The following is a 20,933-nucleotide window of genomic DNA, read 5'->3' on the forward strand; positions in this document are numbered from 1 at the left end:
ATTTTTGAAGGTGCATAGGTAATGTGTTATCTGCAGTGAATTCTTTACTCAGTGTCCTCCTTAACACACTGTCTTGCTTAGAAAGTGAGTGCAGTTCACCTCTGCCTTCTGCTGTGTGTACCCTGGCTGTGGGGCAGTGCTTAGGGGATGGTGCTTAGGGGATGGCAGAACACATAAACCATCTGGATGCACAGCTGTATGCAGGAAGGAATGTACACAGTTACTCCAGAGTCAAAACTCTGGGAGGCAGGGGGTGCTGACTACTGCTAGGTTCACCAGGAAACAAGATTCTCAAAAGTGGATGGAGGCATCCTTATAATTCATACAGCACACCACTGAGTGCAGCAATGACAGCTGATAGTTAGAGAATAATTTACATTTGCTAGTTAAGCTGTCATTAGCACAGAAATGGGGTAGAATAAATAGGATTTTGTATGCCTAACACTGGAATCTTTCATTTTCAAAGTAGTATTAGTGTGGAAAATGTTACCCAGTATTTGGAATAATTTGACTAATATATGATAATACAAAGCTGGAGTGAGACCAATTAGTTGAGCTCACATGCCTTTGTAGGAAAACAAAGAGCCTCTCAGGGGATGGAGAGGGTCTAAAGTTGAAAGCCAAAAAGTCAGGGAAGCAGTTATGTGGATAGTTGTACCCTGGGTTTTCAGAAATCTGGTGGCTCAGAATCAGAAGCAGGACTTGAGGCAGAGTGGTCTTAACATATTTTAAATGCAAATTGCAGTACGAAGTTAATGACTGCCTAGAAACTTGGAGACACTCTCACGTTCTGCTAGTTGCACCTGGCAGCTTGATTACACAAAGAAATGATGGCTTAAGGAATTTGTATGTCATTTCTGTGACATGTCCAGTCACAGAATACAGTTAATCATGAACGGGCAGTCCTTTTTGGCAAACACAGCTTGCATATTTATAAAATGTCATCTATCTTATGCAGTTATTCAAAAGGGCAGCAGTAGGACTATAATCATCTAATAAAAAAAAGAGCTTTTGTAAGGTATCTGTCTCCAAAGTCCTGCTTAGGACGTGATACCAATTAGGGATTAGAGAAAAATATTTGTTAGGCTAAATGTTTTCATTTTACTTTTGTAAGGTTTTATGTCATCCTTCAAAATATCTGCTGTGCACTACTCTTTGATAGAGAAGATACCTTAGTAAATGACCTGAGGCTGGGCCCAGTTTGGAGGTTATTATGATCCTGATTCAGCAACAGAAAACAGTTTTAATTTCTCTGTCTCCATCTGTCTGACCAGTACTAGGATAAATGACTAGAGACCAGGCTGAGTGGAAAAAAGCCTGAAGGTCACAAAAGAAGTTAAAGGAATGAGCTACTTAACAGATCTAAACCTTAAAGTACATTGGGGTTTTTTTTAGTTTTTTTAGGTGCCATTGACCATATTCATGACAGATGGAGGGCTGTGTATGAGAAAGGTTTTGTAGGTGTGGATTCAATGCCAAGGTTTTATTCACTCATACTTTACGTCCATAAAAGCTATGTATGCATGCAGAGTTAAGAGATATACCTAAATAAGGTGTGCTGCTGGATAAACAAGTTTCACTCTACATTTCCTAAATAAGGCTATTGCTCAGAACTGTATTGAAAGAACTGTATTGAAAGAAATTATCAAGATCAGGTGGACTTCTCTGTTACTGGTGAATGAAACTGGGTTTCTGAAATTTACTTGCATGTTATAAAAGAAGGTACAAATTGTACAGAAATTATCCCAAATATTCCTTAAAGTTAGGTCATCTATAAATGCTGAGAACAGAGCTGTCGTTGAGCATAACAATGGGTAAAAAGTCCCTTTGGCAGTAAAGGCAAAAGAGTCCTCACAAGTGCACTGCTTTCTCTTAGGAGTTGAATGAAGTCTCACACTGAAGATGCAGGAGCATAAGGATAACTATCATTAGATAGATTGCATGCTAAATACCTAATGGCATGTGGTACTCTAACAGTTGCCAAAGTCAACAGTTTTACTGTATAAAGTTTATTCAATAAAACAAAAATTAAGCTGGCCAGCTTCCTTTCATTTTCTGCTTGTAGATTTTCTGCTTGTGAAAAAACTCCATTTGAAGAAACAAAACGAGGAGCTGACAAGAAGAAAAAGAAGATTGTCTTCTCCTTGCTCTACAAGTGATGTCACATCAGCCTGTGTGACACATCTGCTGGTGCCACCTTGTTCCACAAACCTTTTCTCCCAGACTTCCCATCAAGACAGGCTTCACTGCAGTCGGGATGGTGTGACAAATGGCACCACTTGGTCTCTGCACCACTTTCTGGGAGCGATTCCCCACAGGGGTGCTCCCTGTGTTGTAGTCTGAACTCATGGCAGAGTTAGCCTGCCCTTCCTCTCCATGCCCGTGCTTCTGCTTAGCTGCTTCTTCAGCCTTACATCTTCCAGACGTGGTCAATCTGCAAGTTGGCGCTTAAAGTTTTGTAAACAGTAATATAGTGGTTTAGTGTTCAGAGCTTGTGGATGTCCCCTGTCCTACTTCAGGCAGCACATGCCCGTTATGCCTGTTTTGCAAAAGAACAAACAGTGTTTCAATTATTAAACAGATTTCTAAAAATGTACTTTTGGTCTCTGTTGTCTTTTTTTTTTTTCTTTTTCAGAAGCAAGTTATTTTTATATTTAGTACAGACTTTGTTTCTCCTCAGGAAATACTGGTACAATACTTGGTAATGATTTAGAAGTTATTAAAATTGACAGGAACATAGTACTGTTAAGAAATAACTGTAAGTCTTCTGTACAATTCTTCCGATCATGTCATGCGTTCATTTAGAAAATCCACCTTTTGATGTCTGTTTTTTTTAACCTGTGAAGTCCTAAGCTTTGGAGGTGGAAAAGGTAACCCTGGGGACTACAGAATACTAAAATATCTTAAGAGAATATTAGATGGTTTTAAGTACTGTGATACAAAACATTTCAGACTAAAGACAAGTCACATTTTCTTGTCTCATTATTTGGCATGGCTTTACTTTTTCCAAACATGTTGAGAAAATCTGTGCTGTTTTTATGTGCCTGTCATTTCCCTGAAATATGAGTTCCAGAATTCTGGTTTTTAATCAATTAAATTGTATTAATTAAGAACAGCAACAACTAAAACAGCACAATCAGAAAAATATTTGAAACCACAAGAATGGAGAGTATTTTCATGTGATGGTGTTCCACAGAGGAGCAGATTTGAGCTTCCTGAGCCAGCTACTTTGTATAGCAGAGTAAAATATCACTAAAGCTATGAAAGCTACCAGGCTTTTTAATAGAGCAAAATGGCAATGTAGAATGTCCTTTTTTCTGTCTCAGATGTCAAGTCACTTTAAAGCAGAATAGGTGAGTTTCATAAAATGCATATTGGTAATTTTTTTACTGGATAATCTTGCGTGCTGAAATTATATTCAAAATACACAAAATGTTTCGTGCCAAGAAAATGACTCCATGGTATGACCATCTGCAAAGCAGAAAATACTTCTGGGCAGATTTGGAACTCAGCATGTGGTCCCTGCTGCAGACAGTGCAGTAACTAATTTTACAAGAGATCAGCCTGGCTCTACACTGGTTTTTATCTGAGCCTAACTAATGAAACAGGATGTGGCTTAGAAAGGTGTGATGTGTATCTGTGTCAAATAACTTTCTAACTGGAAAGGAAGCAAATGTGGTTGCATCCAGCTTTTCCAAACTCTGTGCAATGTTTTGCCGTGCAGATACGTGCAGGACTTCTGCCTTCCTTGGGCAAGCATTTCCACACAAGAAGCTTATGTCTGCCCTGTACTGCCTGGCCATGCAAGTCAGAAAGAAATCTTTAGGCTGTCTTTTCCACATCACCAGGCTATCTGTGTAAAGACACCCCTACCCCCATCCTCCTAGAATGTTCTGAATGGAGTGATCTGGGAACTGTCATAGAATCATTGAATTTTTGGAGTTAGAAGTGACCTTACAGATCATCTAGTTCTAACCCCTATTTCATGACTTTCACCGGACCAGGTTGCTCAGAGCCCTGTCCAACCTGGTCTTGAATTCTTCCAGGGATGGGACATCCACAGCTTTTCAGGGCAACCTGTGCCAGTGCATCACCATCCTTACAACACAGAATTTCTTTCTGACATCTAATCTAAACCTGCTCCCTTGCAGTTTGAAGCTGTTTCCCCTTGTCCTATCACTACATGTAAAAAGTCTGTAAAAAGTTTCCCTTTATCTTTCTTGTAGGCTCCCTTCAGGTACTGGAAGGATCCATTTAGGTCACCCAAAAGCCTTCTCTATTCCTGTCTCAAAATGCCAATTCTCTCAGCCTTTCCTCATAGGGCAGGTGCTCCCTCTAACCATCTTGATTGCCCTTGGAAAAAAATGCCTATCAGTGCAGTGGCAGATATTCAGCTGTTCTATTTTGTCTTGTTTTGTTCACATACCTCTTTCAGACTTTTCAACTCCCACACAGGAAAAGTACTGTGCCCTCTGTTGCAGGTATGCAAAGAGTTGATGCCAGGGCACTCTGACCTTGCTTATGCAGAATTGCTCTCCGAATGTATTTTCTGAAGTTCCCAGCATTCTCACTAAAAGCATTCTTAAATTAAACTCTGCAATTGCTTGAATACATTCAGTATTCACAGAGTTTCAGAAACTGAAGAGCCACAGCATGGCCACAGCCTTTGAGAACACCGAGTTCAGTAAAACTGAGCTATTTTACTAAAATGAAGACAGGTAGCTGGAAAATGTATAGAACTTTGTTCCTGAGTGAGAGGACATGTAGCCCAGCCTTTCCATGGCTCAGTGCTTTCCCTGGTTTGCCAAGGCAGAATGTACAAGGAGTAGCTAAGGCTGCTTTGCCATATTTCTGCCCCGAGCTCAAGCCTTTTCAGCGTTTCCACTCCTACACCTAAGTGGCAGTTTTGGTCGACAAGGTCTTTGAGTCAGATGAATCTATTGAGTAACACACTTCATGTCTGATTACAAGGAGCTGGCAGACAGTAGAGGTAGTAGTAAAACCACTACAAATCCCAACCCTGTACTAGAAAAATAACAAGACTGTACACAATTTTTGTCAGATGCAGTGGCTTGAAAAACTCTCTTTTATTCCATGTTGCCACTAGAGAGAAAAGATGGTGGAGGCAAATAGGAAAAGAAAGGAAATTACATCCGAATTTATCCCTCAAGAACAGTTCATATCTCTGAAATACAAACCTGTTCTGTGAGAGGCAAAACCTGTCAGGTGTCTCAATGCACCAGCTGGACCACTGGAGAAGACAAAGAGGATGAAGTGTTGGTGATGTCTCTGTGAGAGCAACTTAGAGCCAAAATGCCAGGGAAGATAAGACACACCTGGTGAAGTAAGAGGCATGAGTCTTAAAGACAGCAGTGGGCTGGAGGCTGTCACTGGCTGGGACTGCTCACCCCATTGCCTCCAAAGGATTTGGTTCTGTGGAAGAAAGAGTAAGGAAACCACAAGTAGCTCAGTAGCCAAAGGGGATGACTCTCTAAAACATGGTGTCTGATTGTTTGTCCTGAGCCAAAGAAAAACATGTTTAGTGAATTCTTCATTTGAGAAGAGTAATATTCATTTCTCCTGATCACATTTCCAGGAGTAGCCTATGTCTCAGTAGCATGGTGATCACTATGCATGATGCTTGCTGTGCTTTTATTTTTAAGACGCATCAGGGCTGCTCCTTGAAAGCAACTGATTTTTACTTTCTCTGTAAGAAAAGTTAGTAACTACTTTAAATAAAACACTTACTTTGAATCAAAAAAACATTGTGGTGAATGTAGGAACTAACTACAAGCACTGAGCTGTGAAATGGAGTGCTGTTGTAGCTATAGTGCATATGCAAGGCGAGGTTTGTAGTGAGAGGCAATTTTATTAGCCAAGTAGATGTAGGTAGGGGGGGAAAACATTCCCAAAAAATAAGCTGTGGAACAAACAAGCTCTCTTCTAGACCTGAAGAAAGAATTGTATGCCTGAAGGCTTTTTTGACCATTCTTGCTATAAATCTCACACTTTTTCAGAATGGCAGGATTGTAGACCTGCTTCAAGCCCTGTTCACTGTCACAACCACCCACCTCCCAAAACGCAATAAATTCGTGTGATTCTTTCAGGTGATTCAAACTTTGGATTGGGCCCTAGGTAAAAGCACCCAAGGCATAACTATATAGCACTCACTGATTGCAACCAGATATAATCTGTGACATTTCCTGAGCCATTATACATTGAATACATGAATTTCTCTCCTGATTCATTTGTTGATCCCGTGCCATCACCCAATGCATAGTTGAAACACACTGCATATGGCACAAAGTTAACATCTTTTATGTTTTTATCCAGGTGATGCTTGAAGGTTTTGGTTATTTTGACTGTTCTTTAGCTTGTAGTTCATTGTCTCCCATTCTGTTGTTTTCTATTTGCTTGTTGCATAAGGTATTGTTATTTGCATGGTCTGGGCTCTAAATATAATGTCCTGTTAGTCTCAATACATATTAAAAATAGTTGTTTAACAAGATTTGGAGTCACCTTTGCTCGTTCTTGTGAAATGAGGAATTCTTCTGCAGTAACAGTGGGACAGGCTATTATAGCTTTGTCTGTCGTGGTCAGAGGAAAGTCTCTACATGCACAGGAGCAAATTCTAAACCTTGACCAGACTGACTATTCAGAAAATAAGCTGGTAAATCATGAAAGGAACTACAAGATTTGTTTGTAGCAGAATGATTTCAAGAGTTTTTGTGGTATACAGTTACTCTTCTATGAGAGGGTGTAGCTTCAAATCATTTTTGAACATGCATTTCTTTCAGTCAACCCAAGTGCAATGGGATGAATGAAGCAATATTACAAAACTTAAGCAAAATGTTGGTGGCATTAATCTTGCTTACAGTATAAAAATAAGGCCACTAATAAATTATTCAGATTGTACCGAACAGATATCAGTTAAAATTTTGTACATCACATGGATTATATACAACATGCATATTACCAGGAATGTTTTAGGGTTCTAATGCTATCTAAAGCCTGGTGGTTTTGCTCTGACTGGAAAAATGCATAGTATAGTAGTGACAAAAATGATCCTTTCTAACTCTTACATTACAAGAAACATTTTTTTTTAAAAAAAGGTGTTAAGCAATGTACAAAAATGAGACTTGGAAGAAGGCATTAAGGCTAATATTTCTATTTACAGTGAGAAAAATCTCTTTTTAATAGTACAAGAAAACATTTTCTTTTTGAGGAGAAAGCTAACTGACCTGCTAACTATCCTCACTTGTAAGCAGAAATATGGTCTGAAACTGTTCTCTCCAGTGCATTTGAAGCGTAATGAAGAAATCCACACATTAATTTGCCATAAAGCTATTTTCTGTCTCTTCAGGGAAGCAATCAGTCGTGTTTGTGAAGCCGTGCCTGGTGCCAAAGGAGCCTTCAAGAAACGAAAGGTATTTTTCTTTTCTTGTAGTGCAGTTGACTCTATTTTCTTAGTTCAGCACAGAGGAGACCGGGCACAGCAGGCAGGTGACTTTAAAGCAGCTTTGAGAATTGCAGATCATTAATCACGTAAAGTGTTGGCTGTTTTCACCCACGGTGTGTTGTTGCTTGCCCTTTTCGTCAGGATCTGCTTTTTTAGGCATCTGGAAGCACAAATACATCTAGGACGAAGATTGTGCCTTTATGTGGCTTCTGTAGAAACCCCCTCCTTTTACTTTATTTTTTTTTTTTGTAGGTCACATGTGGGAGAGTTAAAACAAACAAAAGGGATGGCTTTTAACAAAATGCATGAGTAAATCATGGAAAAACGTGCTGAAGGTAGAGCAGAAGCCAAAAACATACATAGTTCTGAAGGTGGTTAGGTCAGTTCTTTGAGCATAGCTCTACTGGTGACATTTAATGAGTTTGGTAATCACTGGTTCCTGGGAATGGAGAGAACATATCAGGTGATCCTTTTCTCCCCATGCTCTTTCCATGTGGCTGATGCTCAGTGGCCAGCACTTATGGTGAGCCCAGTGTGTCCCTGACACGGTTATTGTCATGCTTTTATTTTTATTTGGGTGGTAGGAGTTAGAATCTTCAGACAGGGAGCAGAGGAAGCCTTGTCTCAGCTCATGCACTGGTGGCTCTCAACAGTCTTGCTCTGCCTGCTCTTCCAGAGGCCTGCTGGCAAAGCTGGGATATATTGCTAACTCTGAGGGAAGAAGCATAGAAAGCAGTTAATTATAGCCCGTGTGTGAGATCTTGGGCATAGGAGGAGAGTGGGGGTTGAACAAAAAGTTCTGTCCACTCCTCCACCTGCTGCACCATCTAGGCAGTGCCTCAGTAGAAAGGGATGGGATGAAATGCCACTTGTTTGCAATGGAGGATCTTCCTCTGTAAAATCAGGCATATGTGACAACACATGTCACGGTGCAATTGGAAATTGTCTCAGAAATTAGGGTTGTGGTTTCCCCCCACGACCACATTTATCACACTGGCATCTCTTGGTTCTCTGGCTTTTTGTTTTAATACTGAAAGTAAAGACAAAAGTATCTTTTTTTTTTTCCCTTGGAAAGCAAAATGACACAAAGTACAATTGGAAAAGTGAGTTAAACGGAGTTCCACCTGCCTAGTGAGACAGCTTACTCTGTTACGGGTTTTAGAGGCAATACTGCTTACTAGTTATTGAAAAGGAATAGCAACAGAACTTAGCTAAACATCAAATACAGGTCTCTTTTGCTGGTCTGTACGTTCATCATGTCTTTGCCACTGGTGGCTTATCAAATTGGTTGGGGTGACATGTAGTTCCTCAGGGCATGTTTTCACATTTTGACTGTACTGTGGGCACGTGATCCTTAGGCACCACCTGGGAATCATGAAGGATTAAGGAAAGAAGAGATATACAAGAATATTCAAAGGAGATTGTTTTATTGAGAAGTTAATGAAGTACTAGCTCTGCAATGTGACCATGTTAAAATAGTGCAGCACAAACATCACATGGGAGCAGTACGCAGGTAGTGTATTTTTAATCAGTTAAACAGAAGGAAAAGAAGCTAAAACTAAATGTATGTAAACTTTTAAGGTCTACAGAAGCACAGGTGTGTCCATCCTGCTACGAACAGAACTTTCCAAGCTTGCAGGCAGCTTAGGACAAATGCAAATACAGTGGCAGAAGAACACTGCCTCCAGTCACAGCTTTGCTTTTATATCTTAATAACCAGCATAAATATTCACAAGTGGAAATTCAGCAAGTAGAAGGACTTGGTCTGTTATTGCTGGGCACCCTGATTTTGTACAGGCTGTGGTTTACCTGAATGAGGCTGCTCTCACACAGATTTGTGGTTCCCCAAAGCTGTCAAAGATGAGAAGTTTGTGAATTTTGCTTTGTCAACATAACTTATTGACTTGCTACAAAACCTCCTGAGGGCTAGTGAAATGCCTGCAAAAGTTATCAGTATTGTTACATCCCCTTTATTACATTCCAACACTTTGTACTTATTCTCTGAGTTAGGAGTAATCTTTACCTGCGTGTGGTACCGCAGCATACTGAGATTTTGTTTAGCCTATGTCTGGGCTTTTGCCTGCTGCTAAGAAGTCCACAAGCAAAATCTTAGAAGGGTTTGGGTTGGAGGAGATCTTTAAAGGTCTTCTAGTCCATAACACTCTGTATCCCATTTTGTAAGCATCCCATCGGTATCACTGAAGTCCCACTTTCCATGTGGGGAGTGAGTGGGTAGAGAAGTCAGTGGATGCAGAGAACAGATTTCTTTTCAAGAGTTGAAGCTGTTTTTACAGAATAAGAACATTATCATTTTAAGAGACTGACTGAAGGCATTTATCTTAGTCTGCTTACTTGGTTCCTTAGTGAAGGCGAGACTTTGCTGTCTTACAAACCCCCTATTTTCTATCAAGTCTTCTTTTATATCATATATTCTTGTTTTGTTAGGTCAAGAGTAGATGACTACCTGCCTAGCTACTATCATTAGTAGAAGCAGTAGTAGTATAAATGAGAAATCATTTCCAGGGGGAAGCAGCTGTTGTGAGTAAATGTTCTTTGAAAGTCATAAACCTTTTAGAAGCCTTTCAGATCACGGTTAACCCTGCATACAATGAAGGTCATCCCAAATAAACAGAGGACAAAAATCTGCTTTTTTTCCCCCCCCTCCTCGCAGCCACCAAGCAAAGTCCTTTCTAGCATCTTGGGAAAGAGCAATCTTCAGTTTGCAGGAATGAGCATAATGTTGAATATCTCCACCAGCAGCTTAAATCTAATGAATCCTGATACGAAACAGGTGAGTGCAAATTCTGTACTAATTTGTAAGGCTTTTGATGAACAGTCTGCTGCTGTCTGTCAAATACTCAGTTGCTCAAAGTTATTCCTCAATAATGTCTATAAAATTAATAAAAACAAAATATGAATCATAGTAGAAGTCAGCTTATTCCAGTATTCAACACAACTTTCATGAATTATTTCCTTCTTGCCCTGTTTCTGGTAGATTGGTTTTGCTCTTAAAAGACCTATGACATGAAATGTCATTTTCTGGTCATGGTAGTTCTTATTGGGTACAATTACAAACTTTCAGGATGGTACAAGGGATGTGCTTGGAGTAAACAACTAAAGGACCGAATGTACATCCCCTATTTCACTGTTTTCTTTCCATTTAGAGCCTAAAAGGGCAAACCGTTCCTGAGGCACTGCTAAAAATACAGCCTTGGGCATTTTGCAGTGCAGTGAAAGGCCAGTCTTTCAGAGAGGCAAGGCAGCCTTTTTTCAAGTAGCTTATTCCTTCTTCTTCACTGTGCTGAAGGTACAGATGCACTTTGGGGAATCACTGCAGTGGTTTGTGAATGATGTATGAGATGAGAAAAATCCTTGCTCAGGGTATACAAAGAGAAAGCAGATGGACATGCGTAGTCACTGCTGTGCTATTTGCTGTGAGCCACATATTCTGTTAGGGCACAACGACTTTCTGCCCAGATACAGCCAGAGAGGAAAACAATAAAGTTCCTACTGTCCTTCAGGGCGTCAGGATTAAAGAATGAGAAAGAACGCGTACACTGTCCATTAAAAAAGCTTGCTGATTATTATTATCATCATGTTTTCATTCATTTATTGTCATCCTTGCTTAGAAAACATCCAGATCTCCTGCAGTGAGCATTGAGACACTGGGAGCAGTGCTATGGCTGGATGCAGCAGTTTGTAGCCTTACTATGGAATATACACAGCAGTGCCTCTCACAGGGACAGTTGCCCCCAGTCAGAAACACAGGAACCTGATGTTAATTAGATCTACTAAGAAAGTGCCAAGCCCTGAAAGTCGCCTCCTCTTCAGCCAGTGCCAGGGCAGAATTGTAGTTAAACTGATTTATTGCAGAGCAGAGTCATCCCCCAGATGTTTTGCCTTTTCTCTGAGTTGACAAAACTCTTCATCTTTCTCTCACATAATTCTTTTTGAGATAGACTGTTCTGGGTGCTGCTGGCCTGGGAAATGTCTGGTTTCTCAGAGATCCGTAGTGTGGCTGTGGTCTCCCCTGTTTCTTGTTTGTGCCAAGCATTTGATTTGCAAACAAGAATGGCCCAGCAGCTTTGCCCTTTGAGGCCCCACACAGGAAGAAGGCTGTGAACTTCTGTAAAAGCCTCTTTTTCCCAGGGGAGCTGGAAAGAAAGAAAAAAGACAAGACAGCGTTGTTGGCCCTGAGGGTAGAAGGAAAGCAGTTGCATGTGCTGCAGCAACAGTTCAGTGAATATGTTAGGCAGGGCTGGGTGGAAGATGGTTTGTTTTGTATATTTCTTTGAAAAAACAAACTGACTTGAACTAATGGCTTCAAGCACTTTTCAGTTTTCTCAAAACTTGGAAAAAATTAGCTTAGAGACAATCTAAAATAATTTTTGTTTTGTATGATGCTGGAGTAAAAAAATTGGGTTATTTGCACAAGTCAGGGTAGTGACAATATTAAATGTGTAACAGATCTTCACTAGTTCATTTCTATTGTTAAGATTACTTCTTCTTTATGGGAAAAAGTGAAGGATATCCTCACTGATGAGTAATAGAACACTAATTCACCAGTGAACACTTAAAACCTAACCACATCTTCAGAGGCTGCTGTTAGACAAGCAGGGCTATTGAAAATGAAGTGCTCTTTACATGAAAGATACACTGCAAATAGTTATCAACTCTCTCTGACTTAATGAAGCAGCAAGATCCAGACAAAGTCGTGCCAGGCTTTTTTCTTTCCAAGGAAGGTAGTTGCTAGTTCAGGTCTTTAAGATGCAGGATAGGTAAAACATCCCAGAAAATATATTTCAACCTATTTTTTTCCAAAACAGTTTTCTGAAGTATGTAGTTCCCTCTCCAAACTGAGATACTAATTCTATTGTCATGTGCTTTGAGGCACTAAATAGAGGCCTGTCCTTTCCTAGATGAATTCCTTGGCATGTCTTATGTGACTCAAATATCAAGTGAAAGTTTCTTTCAAATGACCTTTTCTTTCTTGATTATTACATGATTTCATTATTAAAAGATTTCATAAGTTAGATCTCAGAATAGCAGAGCTGTTCTGCTAGTATTGTATGTTCAGGACAATTTGTCTCTTCCCAGAGAAATATTGTATTAGTTCAAATCGTACATAAGCAATTTGAATTTCAAATGCCCTGGATTATGCCTGTGATTTTGTCCACAATGCTACAGTGCAGTGAGAGTCAAATTTTTGTTTGCATATTCCAAACATGTTGATGTTTGAAACATAAAATGACACAGTGGGTGTTGGAAACGATGTTAGGAACTCTAGCTGGTGTACGGATTGTCATGGTTTCATTGATTTCACCAGAGTGGCATCAGCAGAAAAATGTTTTGATGAATAGGACCTTTTGCTTCATTCATCGTTGTCTGCAATAAAGAAAGGGAGTTTTTGCTGATTAAAATTTCTCCAAAGATACTGTCTGACAGATCTGTATGATTTACTGGAGTTCTGAGCACATTTAGCAATTTTGCAGTGTCCTGATACATTTTAAAGAACACCAGGATAGATTCATTGATCCTTCCGTTTGTTTATATTATTGTGCTACTCTTTTTACTCCTTGTGGATAATTTTGATCCTGATTTTGGATTTTCACCTGTATGCAAGCCAGAAAAGAAATCAAAAAATGTGTAAACTGTAAGAAAACTATCTGACTTACACTTGTTCTTTCTGATCCATACAGATCATAGCAAATCACCACATGCAATCTATTTCCTTTGCGTCTGGAGGTGACCCGGTAAGCATTCCTTTGAAGCCTTCCCCCCACGTGGATACTGCCTTGTGAGGATTGTGGGACAGAATTTATCGCATATCCTACTGAAAGAAAAAAAAAATACGGCCACAGTAGCTCCTGGTTTTTGTTTCATAAATTCATCTTGATTGTTGCCATCAAACTCTTTTTTGAGGGGAATGACTGACAAGCATTCGTAGATCCTCCTCTTTGAATGACTGGAACAAAAAAGTATCAAGGGGTTGAGAGCATTTATATAGTAACGAATAAGCATCTCTTTGTTTCTCTGAGTAATGTGGTACAGTCATATGGGATTGTATGAATTTTTATCCTGTTTTTAATTTGCACTTTTTACAGTAGTAGACTATGTTGCAGTTATAGTAATGAAGCACTTTTTTTTCCTTCTCGTCTTTAAGTGTGCATTGAGAAGAAGACTACTAAATACTGCCTTCAGGTGCATTTGCTGCACTCATATGGCTTGAAGACAGGCTTTCAGGAAGCACAGATCTTACTTTCTCATTTTGCAAAGCTTTCGGTTTCCAATTCAGCTTTCAATTTTACCCATTTGGTTCATTTGGAGCAAAGGGCAGATTTCTGCCTGTTGTGCTTTTCCTTAGTTTTATAAGCTGTCTATTGAAGGTATATTAATAAATGTGCTTAAAAAGTATTTGTCACTCAGGAAGCAATGGGGGAATTATAAAATATTGACATTGCTCACCTTTTACCTTAGAGGTTTGAAAGCTTTTAAACCTAGATTAATTGAATGAGTGCCTTTTCCTCCATCGTATGATCATCCATGATTTATCAGTCGTGTGCTACAGGTAAGGCAATTTCTAGCCTGCTTTGTGAGTTAATTCTCGCAGTTCAACGCTGTTAAGGTAAAGATCCTTGGCGCTTCCTCTGTTCATTTAGATACCCTCAGGAAATGTAAAAGCAATCTTTAGTCTTAGTATAGCTTTGCAGAGTTCAATGCAGTTACAGAAGGGAAAAGGACACCATATCATAATGATTTGGGGAACAAAATATGGATCAACAACAGCTTTGAAATACAACAGATTGCAATGTATGCTGTAAATGAACAATTCCTGAAGTGGGCAGAGGAGTGATTAGCACAGTTCCCTGCCTCCGTAAGAAGATTCTTCGCTGCCCATCTGCCATCCCAAATGCTAAGTCCTGGAAACACCATTTCACTCTGCCCACTGCTAGAGTGATTTACCAGGAAAGAGGAGAGGAGCAGCAGTAGAAGAGATTGGATTTGGAGTAAACAAGATCTTCCAAATGTTTTAGAGAGATAAAAATCATGCTACTGAGTCAGCGAGCTACCAGAGAAATAAAATTGCATGGTGGAAGGGAGCCTACAAGATATGGTGAGACTGTAAAGTTGTTTTCCCTATAAGACTACTACTGCATGAATTCATTCTGACGTTGAGGGGAAGAGGGTAGCTATGAGTATCTAATGACGCTCTACAAGTTTATCTTAGTGGTCTAGTGTCTGGCTTGATACTATAAGCTTGAACAACCATAAGCTTGTTCATAAAGCAGGTGGTTCCTTTGTCCTGGATGTGTGTAGAAGAAGACAAGGTGCGAGGATGTGGTTTAAGTCACAGCTTTATTTACTCTTAAGAGGGTCATCTAGACACCACTTTCATCAGCCCTTAGTGATTTCCACTTGGTGGAGGACTGCTGCCACTGAACTGTGTCTCCCAGCCACAGTTGGGCTCCAGCCCATAAGCTCACCTCTTTATATGAAATTTAAACTGGATAGAGAAGGGTCATAGTGAACTAGGAACCTAGATCTGAGCCCATGTTTTCCCTTAGTTTGAATTTTGGAATTTGGTTTATTAGGAAGTGAGACTACCCTCACTTCTCTACCCCATCCACCTTTATACTCTGGCTATCTGCCTCACATTCATGGCAGAAATTATCTTCACAACTTTCCACCCACTCCCTTACTGTTAATTATCTTCTATTATTCAAAATGTAACCACTGGAGAAGTGTTCCACAGTCTTGGAGAACAGCTTGAATACCATATATATATATTTGAAATATTCCCATTTGCAGTGAGTCAGTTTCTGGCTGTGTCAGTACATGGCAGCTTAAAAACGTCCCCACCAAATCCTTTACACACCGTTTCAGAACAACTTTTAGTTCACTTCCAAGACTGTGTTCTGGATCTGCTTTAGCTCTCTTCAGCCCCTCCTTATGATACACTAAACAATTTTCACCCATAGTAATTTCAGGCGGTTGTTTCCAGGCTGCTAGACAAGACATCTGTTTTTGGAGATATCTGCTGAAATGCCAGAGTGGAGGTTTTCATAAGGTCTAATAAGGCAGGTCTCTCAGAGGTCCCTGAAGGCAGTAGTTTTTCCGTTTCAGCCACACCTCCAAATTTTACCACCACGATGCAATTTCTTAGGAGTGGTAATTACGGCTCATTCATACTTGTTTTCAGTCCTTAAATGTCAAGGACCACTTTGCTGCATCAGCCCATCTTTGTGTAGTTTTTGGATGGGAATCTTCTAAATTACCCACTGTGGAATGTGCCCACATTAAGTCCTTAATGATTTGTCATAGTCAGCTTCAATCTGAACTTTAGAGGTAATAACGAGTTGGTAGTTCCAGACTGTCACGTCCACACTAGCTGTGAGATAGATCTATGATTTACTCAGCCATTAATGTATCCATTAGCTGTGCCTGAACCAGTAAATAAATTGATCTGTGGCCCATTTTCTGGCCCTTCTGGCCCTGCAACTAAATAGCACAGTGAAATTTGCATCCAAACATTTACCCTCTTCCCTCATAGTGGCCTCTTGGGATTGATGCCCAGCACATGCTGGTCCCTCAGAGAGTTTCAGAGCATGGCGTGAGAAAACAGCACAGAGGGGCATGAGAGAATAGCAACAATAGAACAGTATGGACACCAGTGAAACAACTCTCAGGCCTTCATCTTGGCTCTGTTTTATCTGTTACTATAGACATAGTCACTTTTCTTGTCCCCTTACTTTTTGATATGCACCCTTATTTCCATTTTAGTGGTTGCCCAGGCACTGCGTCACAGGATTCATCGGAAATTACTGGACAAAATATTAGGGCCATTCTACTCTGCTTTTTTTTATAGGCCAACCTCATTGCTACTGTGCCTGAGTGTCTTCCAATAGTCTATTAAGTGATATGGCTACACCTCTGTTACTAGAACCATGAATTTGCTTCATCATTTCCCTTGCTCTCTCCTTAGGATGGAAATTGTACAGACATGCAGCACAGTGATTTGTTTTGGGTGGGTGGTTGTGTTGTGTGTTTGCACTAGAGAAAACTAAGCTGAAGAAGCCTGTCTTTTAACTGAAGGTTCATGTTTGTTATGGCATTAGATCTTGGTATAATTGCCAATGATCTGGGATCAGTGAAAAGGCTTTGGATAGAGTTATACTGCCAGCTGTAGTGTATCCTGTGTATCCCTCAGGTTTAGCTACACCTGACTAGCCAGGCATGTCAGGAAACACCAGATCTAACCAGGACTTCATGATTGCATCAGGGCTGTGTGGCCTAAATGTTTCCCAGAAACACTGCCCCTTCTGTTCCATCTGCACAATGACACAAGTCTGCGCCCCTTGTGGCAGGAGAGCAAGCAAAAAATCCTTGAGGAAAATATCTTGCCCGAAAATCCACCTGGCATGTGGCAAGGAGTGTGGCAAGGAGCAGCCCACGGGCTAGGGGAGAGCATCCTGGGATTCTGCTTGTCACAGCCAAGCAGGGGCTGACCACCTCTGTGCCATATGGTGTAGTAGTCAGTAAACACACCTGCTTTCACACACGAATAAATACCATTGCTCAGTATTTCTGGGGAGCAGGGCTGTCACTCCCACTCTTTCTACCTCAGAACCGGTTGATTATTTATGTTCTGGACCAAAATCTCTGGGCAGTTCGAAAATAAGGACTTGTAATTCTACTCCCTCCTAAATGAGGCTTGATCCAAATCCTACTGAGTTTGTTTAATTAATTCTCAAAGGCCTTGGAAGAGATTTTTAAATTCTGCTGGAATAGATCACATTCTGGAGAAAGTGGTGCAATCAGTACCAAAACCCATAAACATTTATATGGGGTTTAAGTAGCATACAACTGTAGAGCAAAACATGTCATTTGAAGCTCTACACACAGGAATATACATACTCTGGACTGTGATCTTTTGCTATGATCAGTGCAAATATTTTTTTGCATTCATTGTAGATATCTTAATTTTTTGACAGGATACAACTGACTATATTGCATATGTAGCTAAGGATCCTGTTAATCGGAGAGGTAAGTTAGAAATACCTGTTTGACATCTGTTTTTCCTTTGAGAAACACAAATTATTCATGGTTTAAGTCAGATTTTTTTTCTCCGAGAAAATATAAATGCAGCCCAATAAAAAGATTGCCTTTGACAGAGTCACAAAAAGATTGTGTAGCAATAAGAAGCAACAGTTTGGTTCTCAGACTTGGAACAAGTCTTGCCTCTAGTTCATATCCAAATATCACTTTGATTCTCTTCATCTCTTAAATCAAACACTTGCTTTACTTGGCTGCATGAGCTTCTAGGCAACAGCTAAATCTTACCTACACCCAATCACCATGCAAGAACTAAACAGTCCTCTGATTAAGTCATCTGATGAGGCAGCTGAATCTGTTAGGTCTTCTCAGTACATGCCTAATTCTTCCTGGCAGAATCGCATTCTTTATCAAATAGTGAGCTTTCAGCCAGCTTACTGTAATTCTCTTTCTCAGTGAGGTTTTATTCAAGGTTGCATTGCTTTAGCAGCAGTCAGTCAGGGACAGGGACCTTCTTGTTGACTGTCTTCAAAATCTAAGATACAGTTCACATTCTCAAAAAATAAACTATAAGGATTGTAAATTACAGTCTGAAATAATAGGTCCAAAAGACATTCCTGCTTGTAATGCAGAAAGCATCACTAGGTCTTAATGCAAGATACAAAGTATTGTGTAATATACCTGAGAATCTATTTATTATTTATAGAGTCATAGAGAAGAACAGAATAGCTCAAAAAAACTCCAAAAAGCTAACTCTGCAAACCCTGAGTTGCCCACCTTACCATCGACACAACTAATTTAGTAGGTTCCATATTTTCTCTTTAATGATTTTAGATACCTGAAGAATCTGTCCATGTGCAGAGATGTCCAGACTCGAGAGCACTACCTCATAAATAAATAATACCTGCACTAAACACACTAATATTCTGAATACTGGTGAAACACCTTGAAAACTTATGGGGAATGGGAGGTATGGAGTTAGTCCAGTTCTTTGCAATGGATGACATGTTACAAGATCATGTGTCCCCCTTCAGAGAGGCTCCAGCATCAGACTGTAGGATGTGTGGTGCAGAGCTGCTCTCCACCCCACCTGCTTTAGCAGTACCCTTCTGCTAAACCAGAGTCTGATTCAGTTGTTCTAAGGGATCTCAGTAATGATGTAGTGGGTTGGCATTGTAGATGTTTGCACTGTAGGGTTTGCAGGAGCCCTGTCCTTTGTTTTCTGTTCCTGTGTGAATGGATTTTAGACAAAAACTGTTTCACATAATGTGTTCCTTCTATCTCGTGTTGGATGTGTTTAGCCTTAACTTCCTGTGACTGTTCCTTGTTGAACTGGTCTGTCCCAGATTGAGGAGTCATCTGAACACTTCATTCAGTCGTTTTCCTTTGGTGTGCTTAGGTCAAGTAATTTCTCAGTTTTCTTTATGAAAAGATTGACAGTGAACTCTGTAGGTCTCCAGCTGCAGTGCACATCCTCCATCCTTCTGCTGATTTCTCCTTCTTTGATCTTTCTGTATTGTTTTAAAAAGGTATAATATACCTTTATAGCAGGGGCTACCAGTACAGTGGAGGCTGCACCTTCCTAGTCTTCCTTGCTTTTGTCCTCATCATTAGCCCTTTTGGCTGCAGTGAAGCACTGTTATCTCGTGTGAAACTCTTTCATGCTGTTGTTGCCCGTAACAAAAACACAAACCAACAGAGTGCCGGTTTATGCGGTGCTTTATTCGGGGCCCGGGAACCTGAGGACTAGCGTCCCAAGTCAGGATTCCGAAGACCCTCGTTTTTCATACAGCTTTTATACTCTCACACAAACATGTCCACGTACAATTTCTACTTGAAAGCAGTTACACTTAGTTACAAACACAAACTCATATTTCATACTGATAACAATTGGTAATCATCTACTCTAATCATAAATCTGCTTAAGTTGTCTTACCCCTAGAAACTGTTCAGCAGACCCTTACTATATCTAAGGTAACAAATCGTTATATACATGCTTGGCTAAATCCTTTGATTATTGTTCCTACCTCTTCAGTACATTCCATTCTCACGAACAAGGTTGCTAACCTATTACTTTGGAGTGTTGCTCTCTAGGCCTACTCTCCTACTAAGCCTTAGCCATTCTACTACTAAATTTGAATCATTCTGCAACACTGTGATCTTGAAGCCTTCTGCATTTCCTATGGGCACTTTCCCCACTCCTGTATCTACATCAGTGATTTGCAGATCGGTGACTTTTTATGTGGCCTGCATTAAAACATATTTTTAAAAGGGATCTAATATACCAAGGGATCTGAACTGCCCTCTGTCACCGTCACTTGCCATTGTGTCATTCTTTGTGTTATCTGCAAATCGATTTAGAATGGAATTTGTCTTTGTTTCTATATCTAGTGAAAATGTTACTGCTGCTGTTACTGACACTACCACCAGTGCTGTAGCATAGCTTCCATATTAAACTCATTTCTTCCCAAGGATGGAGAAGCTGTCTTCGTGTTTTGTATTCTGGATCTAGCAAGCTAAAGGCTGTCTATTTTCTGCTGTAACATTCACAAAAAAATCATCTCTGTGTGAGCCAAACCTTCTCAGCCTTTTACAAGAAGCATATCTCCTACCTGCTGAAAGTCCATTCACGTATCCAAGGAAACAGGTTACTCATTATGTCACCTACTGAAACTACTTAATGACTCATGCTCCATTTCAGCTCCGCACAGGTTTAGCAGTGAGCAATGTAGCCTCTTTAAATCTGCACTCTAGTTAGAGAGTGCAAACATCTTAGCTTTGTTTACCCTAACTGCTTTTGGTCCATGTTCATGGGGATGCCACCAGCAGTGGTGCAGAGGGTGCAAACAGCAAATATCCTGCTGCTAGTTGGGGATGTCTGCCTCCACCTTTGGACACATGGAGGTCCTGTTTTTGGCTGCTGAATCCACTTTCAACATGCAGCTAGCGGCCTTTCCCCTGAATCAGGATTTGCCTCAGCTTGCTGGTCAGCATGGCAGGTGCTCTAAGGTGAGAAGAGAACACCACTGTATCTGTTTAGCACTGTGACTGGTGCCATCTCATGCTGTGTGAGGTGCTGCTGAAGAAGAGGCAGCAGGCATTCCATACCTGCACAACTGCAGGTTTCTTGGCCCTTTATTTTGGCCTCGTCAGATGTCTGTCGAGTGGATCAGCCTCTGAGAAGTCAATTCTAAACCTACTTAGTCTCTCTATGTAATGTTAATTAAAACTATGTCACACAAATGTTGTGACCAACCCTTATTTGTAGGACGTTGGCATCCAAAGCACTTGGTTCCACTGAGCTGGACACTAAGTATGTACTAAAATGCAGTTTTTCAGCTGAAGAGTTTGTATTCGGGTTTTAAAGCAGTCTGGGGTGATACAAATTAGTAATTTTGAACAAAGACCCACACTAATGCTT

At 40.3% G+C, this 20,933-nt stretch overlaps 1 protein-coding gene across 15 annotated transcripts in view; it reads left to right on the forward strand.

Annotated features, from left to right (window-relative positions):
- Window positions 1–20,933, forward strand: part of SHC3 (SHC adaptor protein 3) — a 95,743-nt gene that overhangs the window by 57,822 nt on the left and 16,988 nt on the right. For all 15 annotated transcript variants that reach the window (XM_032676912.1, XM_032676920.1, XM_032676914.1 and 12 more), the window contains 4 exons: window positions 7,364–7,427; window positions 10,131–10,250; window positions 13,159–13,212; window positions 17,452–17,503. In XM_032676912.1, coding sequence (XP_032532803.1) covers window positions 7,364–7,427; window positions 10,131–10,250; window positions 13,159–13,212; window positions 17,452–17,503 — 290 coding nt within the window. The remainder of the gene's footprint in view (window positions 1–7,363; window positions 7,428–10,130; window positions 10,251–13,158; window positions 13,213–17,451; window positions 17,504–20,933) is intronic.

Source organism: Chiroxiphia lanceolata, chromosome Z (assembly GCF_009829145.1).
Source record: "Chiroxiphia lanceolata isolate bChiLan1 chromosome Z, bChiLan1.pri, whole genome shotgun sequence".
Classification (NCBI taxonomy): Eukaryota; Metazoa; Chordata; class Aves; order Passeriformes; family Pipridae; genus Chiroxiphia; species Chiroxiphia lanceolata.